General features: G+C 35.4%; 1 protein-coding gene across 1 annotated transcript in view; it reads left to right on the top strand.

Annotated features, from left to right (window-relative positions):
- Positions 1 to 737: 737 nt before the first annotated feature.
- The window catches only part of LOC107753308 (receptor tyrosine-protein kinase erbB-2-like), a 50,084-nt gene continuing 42,143 nt past the window's right edge, over positions 738 to 8,678 (top strand). Inside the window, exon 1 of the mRNA XM_016569441.1 lies at positions 738 to 1,004. Within this exon, the coding sequence (XP_016424927.1) occupies positions 926 to 1,004 (79 nt within the window). The 5' untranslated portion in view covers positions 738 to 925. The remainder of the gene's footprint in view (positions 1,005 to 8,678) is intronic.

Here is an 8,678-nt window from a genome sequence, read left to right as displayed (position 1 = left end):
GGGGGACTGATATGTTCTCAGAATTGCGAGTTTATATCTCTCAATTATGACTTTATAACTCACAATTGCGAATTTATATCACGCAATTCTGAGAAAAAAAGTCAGAGTTGCGTGATATAAACTCGCAATTGCGAGAAAAAAAGTATTTATATCTTTATATCTATATAAGAGTTTATATCTCGCAGTTCTTACTTTATTTCTCAGAATTGCGACTATGTCTCGCAATTGCGAGTTTATATCACGCAATTCTGACTTTTTAACTCTGAATTGCGAGTTTATCTCTCTCAATTATGACTTTTTAACTCGGAATTGCGAGTTTATATCTCACAATTTCACAGAATTGTGAGATATAAACTCGCAATTGCCTTTTTTTAAAAATTTTATTCAGTGGCGGAAACGGGCTTCCATAAAGACATGTTGTTTTCTATATGAAATAAAATTATTCCAGTTATTACTAGCAACTTTTCCCTCAATTAGTTACTTTTTTAGGGAGTAACGCAATATTGTAATGCATTACTTTTAAAAGTAACTTTCCCCAACACTGCTGGGCACTACGTTGGAAATGTTCAGTAGCGTTTTTTGGTTTTCAAGACGATATATTTGAATATTAAATAGGAGAAGTCAAAAATATGACTGCTCCCGACTCCATAATTGGCCTGCGTGAATGTTGCTGTAATACTGGAGTCAATCTGTACTGCCACTCCTCCGCGGGAGCGCGCGTATTATTGGCGCGCGCGCACACAAACACTCTGACTGGAGAGTCAGGCGCGCTCGCTCCTGCCAGGAAGTTGTTGGTATTCGGGAAATAACAAAGACACGAAAAAAGGTATATTTAACGCAACGAAACTACACGAGGGGGATCTGTGTAACGTGTACGGGATCCGGGTATGAGCTGGAGGACTATTAACTAATGGAGGACTAATCGATGGAGGCAGACAGAAGTTTTGGGCTCGTCTGGGTCCTGCTGCTGCTGTTGGGTATTACAGCCGCTTCAGGGAGAGAAGGTGGGTCATCTCCACACATTCCCAAACTATCCCAAAATTCCCATTTTATACTATTACATACTACGTTAATGTAAAGTTACGGAGCAGATAAAATGTTTAACACGAACAAACAGCGGCGGGACACATTCTTTTGGAGAAACTGCTACTCAAGCGGTTGACACCCCATTTACACTGCTAAAGTCGCGACGCGACCGGCGCACGGGGCCCACTGCATTTTTACGCGGCTGTTCGAGCCAAAGGTTTGGAGCGATTAGTTTTGCCGCGTCGCTGTCTTGAAATGTACACGGAGTGTGGAATTCGAGATTTCGTAAGAAGTTCTTTTAGTGGAGTAAACAATTTGAGCATTTAAGCCTGTATTAATGTACCTAAATAAGACTACGATATAAAGTGGATAAGTTCAGAAAATCCCGTCGGGGTGTTTTTTTTCTTTCTCACACTGTTGGCGCATTAGTCGTAGGTGAGGTATGTCACACAAACTTGATTTGCAACTTCTGCTTGACAATAGCACTGAAACCTGACAGCCAGAGTTCAGGAGTTTAATGGGCACAACTCCCGATATCTTAGTATCAAACCAATACACGCACACAGCGGCAGAGTTTTTCATTGTAATATTAATGACAACAAAATGTAATAATACTGCAAACACAATTGTAATAATATGTAATCATACAATAACAATTAACTGGATCATGATCACAGAACAACAACAACAAAATGATAATAACTGATGCACATGTTATTATTTAAAAAATAGTTAATAATACAATAGCAATTAATTGGGTCATGAACACAGGACAACAACAACATAATGATAGTGATGATGATGATGGATAAGGCAGTTTCAGTTATATACTGAGTAATAACCATTCACATGGGACTATAAGTGAAAGAATTACATGGTGCTACCATGGTACATGCTCAAAAACATGGTATTGCCATTGATATAAATCAGAAGTTCTCATAATAGAAGTTCTCAGCTGAGAGAAGACTGCAATCTCGCAGAGATTTACAAAAACTGTACAAAATAGAATTGCTGTTATATGCCGGGTTAAGCTTTGAAGTTCTCATTCACTGCAACACAAAAATATCACTATGTCGTAATCTATTATTTGTTTTATGGTTCAGATTTAAACTGATTTTTTTTTTCATTCTTCTGTGTGTACAGTACGTGCACTTAGTTGGAGGAAGAATTCATGTTCTTAGAGAATCATACACTCCGTCCTTCCTGCTCACTGAATGAGTTATTCCAAAGGTCGTTTGTTTTAAAGTTCTGCGTAACTGTGTCAGCTTCTGATTACACACGGAACAAGACAAATGTGTGTCTGCATGAGTGTTTGATGTTTTCATGTTCCGTAAATATTTTCAGCAAACGGTCTGTTGTCTTAGGCATTCTTAAAGCGCTCAGATTGTCAACAGCCTGGAGAAGCATTCGGTCTTGTTGACAAGCAGAATCCATAAACAATGCAATTGGGACATTTGCATGGGACGTTGTTGGCAAGGACCATTAATGTGACTGCATCTCCCATTCTCAAAACTAAGCAAGATCAGTCCCTGTCAAAGTTTTGCCATCTGATTCTGCATATGCATACGACATAAACATGTTATGCGTCCAGTTAGTAAACTAACCGTCATTTCATTGCTGTGCTCGGTGGGCTTATCCTTGTTATCAGTTGGTGCGGGTGTGCAAAGCTGTCTTAGATATGCTTTACATTTTTCATTGTGAGTGTTTCAGAGCCGGTAATGGTGGCTTTTAGCAATGCCGTTAGCTGAAAGCGTCACCACACATTTGCTGGTCTTCAGTCTCACATGATGTATGGACATTTAAAATCAGAGTAGAGGCGCATTCACACCAAGGACAATAACTATAACCATAAAGTTTTAATAATCATTCTAATACTTTGAGAATAGAAACGCCCAAACCAAAATTATAATGATACAAATAATAACCAGTTTTAATAATCATTTTAATTCTATGAGAATAGAGATGTCCACACCACAACTATAATGATATCAGTATAACATTCTTGGTGTAAACAGACCTTAACAGTCAGATTTGTAACTCATCAGAACTAGGAGGAAATTTCATTGCCTATGTTTTGATGAAACACAAGTGTGCAATGTCAAACGTTCCTGTTGAGTTTTGTTAAGGGTTGCAATAACTTTAAGACTATTGGCTCTAAGAGTATAGCCCAGTGGTTCTCAACCAAGGGGCCGGGGCCCACTATAGGGGGCCTCAGCAAACTTTCAAGGGGGCCTTAAGATGACTTGAAATTATTTAAAATAAGACAACAGAAGAATTAAAATAAGATAAAACAACCATAAATCAAGATATTTCTTATTTTAATTTACTCCCTCAACAAGTAGGCCTATTTTTTCTTTAAAAAAATATATAAATTAAATTAATAAAATGTTCTGAGAAAACTAGAATATATGAGGAAGCCTCATTTAAAAAGTGTGATTTCTATTCCAGGAAAAGTAATGTAAATTAATGAAATAGCATAACTCCATGGCAATTTTTTTGATTATCCATTTTTCTAGTTATGCCAAGCAACAAAATATTTTGTCAGGTAGAAATTGAGAGTAAAATATAGGCTAAATCATGAATGATTGGAAAAGTCATGGGGCCTTCATATATTAATGTGAACAATGGGCCTTGGAGTCAAAAAGGTTGAGAATCACTGGTATAGCCAGCATGTGGTGGTTCACTGACTAGGCAAAGATGGAAAATTTTTGAATGTTATTAATTTTCTTCAGTAGTTTGTCTTGTGATTTTTACAGAGGCAACACAGTTCATAAACTTACAGAAAAGTGTTTTTCATGCAGAAACTTTTGTCTTAGGTTCTATGTTGCTCCCACTTTAAAGGTGATGATACACGGGGCAAGTTTTTGAGCAGTGTTGCTGGGCAGTGATGCCGAGCGATGTTGCTTGGGCACTTTCCTATTGAGAATGGGCAACAAAATTCTATCTGGATACTTTAGATCGGTCATGGGCCCTATGTCTCACCTAGTTGCCCGTTGACAGCAACATTGCCCAGCAACATTGCTCAAAAAGTTGCCCCGTGTATTATCACCTTAAGTCATTATGTTGTTACAGTAACATTTTTGAGAAGCATATTAAAGGGTTAATTCATCCAGAAAATAATTTACTCTGAACCCATTTGACATTTTGTCTTCAGTAGAGCAGAAAGATGTTTAGAAGAATGTTCACACTGCTCTTTTTAATACAATGAAAGTGAACGGTGAATACAGGCTGTTAAAGTGTCCTATAATTAGTTCATTTGATTTGTGTCTGACATTCCAAATCTGGAGATACAATCATTATAGCAGGATTATAGCTAAAAAAAAAACACAAACTCTATGTTAAGTAATAATAATACGTATGAATTCCTTTATATGTTCATTCAGGAATATCTGCTGTATTTGATTGCCCATGATTGGCGTAATATCGCGTGTAGTATACCTTTTCGTATGTTCCGGTCTTATTTAATGCTGCTATATGCTGATAACCAAGCATGTAATCATACTGCTTCAGGCTTGTATTATTTTTACAATGAAACAGACAAGCAAAACGAAACGGATCAGATGCATAGCCTATATCTTTATTATTAACCAACTATCCCATACTATAATTAAAACTAACTGTTGTTCGGTAAACTATATATGAATTGTACATAAAATACATGGAATTACACATACTATTTTTGATATTAATTTAGGAATATTAATTTGTTCATTAATTATGAATGTTAGAAAGGCTGCACTAAACCTTGTTCGTTTAAGTGTTACCTCTGTTGTTTACATTTTAATTGTTTAGGTTTTATAAAAATTTTTTTGTAGATGTTTCAGCAAAAGAAAAGGAAAGGCTGCACTAATTGTTACCTCAGTTGTTTACATTTTTTAATTTAGGTTTTAAAAAATGTTTATGCATAATAAATGTTCATTTAGTTTCACCAATTTTCTGCATGTCTCTCATTTGCTGTAATTGCATGTATTATATCGGTCTCATATCGGCCAATCGGCCAGATTGATTTCTCAATATCGGCATATATACATTGTATATTGTTTACACACATTTTCAGCTAAATGAAAACCTTGAGATATAATGTAACGTTGTTGTAGAACATTGTTGTGTATGATGCCTAATCATAAGCTTGTTCAAAAATGGTGACAAATTTCACGTCTTTCTCGTTAAACGCCATTTAAATAAACTAATATTCGAATATTCGTTTTTTTATGAGCCCAAATATTCGAATACAATATTTTTGAAAAATGTCCATCCCTAGTACTTTTAAGGGGACACAAACAGTGTCACACAATAACCAAATGAACAAATGAACAAAAAAAAAAAGCTTGTAATTTATTGCCGTTAAAGACTAAGACTTCCCAATACATCAAAATAAATTCTCATTTTCAAACAATTACGGCTGTTACCTATAATACCTATAAATACTGATCAAATACAAAATATGCTGTAAATAAATAATGCACAAAAACTCCATTATAATATAATTGTATGTCTCCCATTAAAGTAGATTTTTGATGTATTTACATTCACAGCTTCATGTGACAATGGTCTCTGTTAGGGCTGTGCGATTAATAGAAATCGAATCGAAATCGCGATTTGAGACGTTGCGATTTCCCCTCCCAAAACACAATAAAAATTTTTTATGGATTTCAGGGTTATAATGGGAATTTGTTTGGTTTTAATGTAAACTATAATGGTGTCTATTTGATGGATTCTATTGGTGGGATGTAATCTGGCAGATGGCAACCAATAGAACAACAGTAATTCCTATTGGAATAATGCCCAAAACAAAAAGGAATTTTGTAATGGTTTAATGGAAACTATACGAATTTCTGTGATGGTTTCTATTGTTTTTTTCAGCAGGGTAATGATACCCATACTGTGCTGCACATTATTGGCAATATTGAGCTGAAGCTTGACTTTGCAAATTTAAAATCGCAAATCAAATCGCAATCGCAATATCTGTCAAAAAAAATCGCAATTTGATATTTTCCCCCAAATCGCACAGCCCTAGTCTCTGTAGAAGGGCTTAACCCATAACTAGATAAATATCGAACGTTACAAAAATCCCTTTTCCAAGAGGGTTTTACTGTGCAAACTGAACGGCTAAAGCATTGCCACAGAAAATATCAAACCCATATGAGAAAAAATCTAGATAATCAAGATCTAACTCAATGCACTTGTCGACTATCATGCAAGCAATAAACAGTGGTGTAACTGTGGCTGTTGTTGTGTTTGGTTACCTGCAGGAAGGTTCCTATATGTTAAGTATGTGCAAGGTCATTCTCTCGTTAGGAATGCCTGCATGCATTAATCCAGCATATGCATACGTACATCCCATCAGTATTTTGGTATGCGTGTAGCAGTGTGTCAGAACAGAGTAATACACGCTTCACAAACACAGAGACACACGGTCTGGTCCAAATCCTGTTCTTCCTGTCGGTTGAGTAATTCTTGTTTGTTGTGTGACTATGTGCAAGAGAGAAAGAATAGAATATGCACTGATATGTTTTGTAAAAAGCTGAGAATGAAGATGAGAATTATGAAATTACAATATTATGCACTATATTTGTGACTAGCACTATTTTGTTTATGCCCTTGATTCACAAATTGAATTCAAAATCATTATGTGCACTTAAACGTTCCTTTGAGGCTTTTTGTCACTGCTGTGTTAGTTTTATCGATCTTGATGCATTGGCTAGTCCATTCAGCAGCATTTAAGGTCAATGACCAAAGGACACAAGCAAAGTTATAAAACCCCTTGGAGACCCTGTTCCTGTGCCCACTGATAAAGGATCATAAGGCACATCTTTGGGACAAGCTTTGGTGTTTCTCTTATTATAGCCGAGGTCAGGAGCTGGTAGGCAGCAGTTGATCTTTGGTTGCTGTAAATGTTCAGCTTGTACTCTGTTGTCTGTAAGATCAGTCTCCGTGGCAGCAGCGGTTAACAGAAGTTGGCAGCTGAAAACCTATTGAAAGTACACTCTACTTCCTGTCTGGCTGCACACCAAGAGTAGGTGTGGTGAATTTGCTCACTGCACAGGTAAAGAGCACTGATTTATATTCAGTCTGTCTCTCCTGTGCTGTTGTCCTAGAGACTGAGAGCAGCCCTTATGCCTTGTGACACAACAAGTTTCCAGTGACACAAGGAATGTCTACACTAGTGTGTAGGCGATGGTCTCTTGTTTTGCTACTACATACATAGGGCTCTTAGAAATCCTTTTTATTTTTTCCCAAAATCTTTTTTTTTTTTTTGCTCCACATGAATTCATCGGAATCTGCTCTTAGTTTGGGTCGCTTATAACGTCCATTTGGGAATGCAATATGTGCTAACCATCTTCCCAAACAGGAACACTTACTGAAGTCAACAAAAGAGGGGCCCCTACAGTTTTCCACCAAAATAAAAGCTTGATGGTTTACCGTTTGAAAATAATTGAAATCAGCCATAAATATTAGAATTGTAATTTTACAGTTATTAATATATTATTTTTCTCATATACTTAGTTTTTTCTGTTTTCATTTCTCTGAATTCTGTTTTAATTCTTAAATTAAATTTTAGTAATCAAAAAGCATGTCTAATTAATTCAAAATAATGAAACTTATACAATTTAACAACAATTTATTAAATGTTTAAAAAAAAAAAAAAAGAACATTTCTAGGGCTCTATGAAATCCATTTAGTTTTTTCCCAAATTCTGGTTTATGTTTACAAAATTCTGTTTACCATTTAAAAAAATGTGGATTCTGATTTAATGGTTTAATTGAATTTTAATAATTAAACAGAATTTTAATTGAATTAATAAAACTACTTTAATAATTTAATAATTTTTACAATAATAGGGTCTTATAAAATGTTTTATTTTTCAGAAATTCTGTTGTCTTTTAATTTGTCTGGATTTATGATTTAGTACAAATTTATTATCCGTTGTAGTGAAGAGTTTAAGTATCTGACAATAGTTTTTATCAAATGAAAATCTTGAAATATTTGTTAATTGACTCTCAGAGCAGTTGTGGAGAAGTTCATATTTTCATGTTTTTATATAGTGAGATGGCAAAGACTGAAAACACCATGAGCGTCACGCGTGCTTGAATATCTGTAGTAGATGAAACTGCGCCACTCATTCACACAGAAGAAACACAGAGACACACAGAACAAGAATACTAGTCCATATTGCAATTTCATTAAGTGTATTTTGTCCACGTTTTCTGCATCGCAGAAATCATAGGGCCCTACATACATTGCTTATTATGTCAGTGTGTTATTGCATGTTTTAAAGCACAACAGAAGTTTAAAAAAAGTTTTGAAAAAGTTTTGCACTACAAACACAACATTTTAAATGGAATTTGACTGATATTTTATTGGAGTACCTAAGCAACCACTGCATTGGAATCACAATCCAAACAAAGATGCTGAATACATGCAGCATGAGCAGTTTTTAAAAATCTAAATTAGATTGTATAATTTGAAATTTTAAAACAAAAACATAATCCTCTGACTTTAGTTTTGTGAAACTATACTACATAAAACATCTGCATGAAACAAAGGCAGCAGAAGCTCTGAATGAGACACAGATTCACTCTCTGACAGCAGGTAGCGCTTATGGAACAGCAGATACAGCATTTCCTTGGTTACCGCTGTAAACAAAGCAG

This window comes from Sinocyclocheilus rhinocerous, unplaced genomic scaffold (genome assembly GCF_001515625.1).
Source record: "Sinocyclocheilus rhinocerous isolate Xijiao unplaced genomic scaffold, SAMN03320098_v1.1 scaffold1763, whole genome shotgun sequence".
NCBI lineage: Eukaryota > Metazoa > Chordata > Actinopteri > Cypriniformes > Cyprinidae > Sinocyclocheilus > Sinocyclocheilus rhinocerous.
The sequence above is the reverse complement of the archived record's forward strand: the minus strand, read 5'-3'. Positions and strand labels throughout refer to the sequence as shown.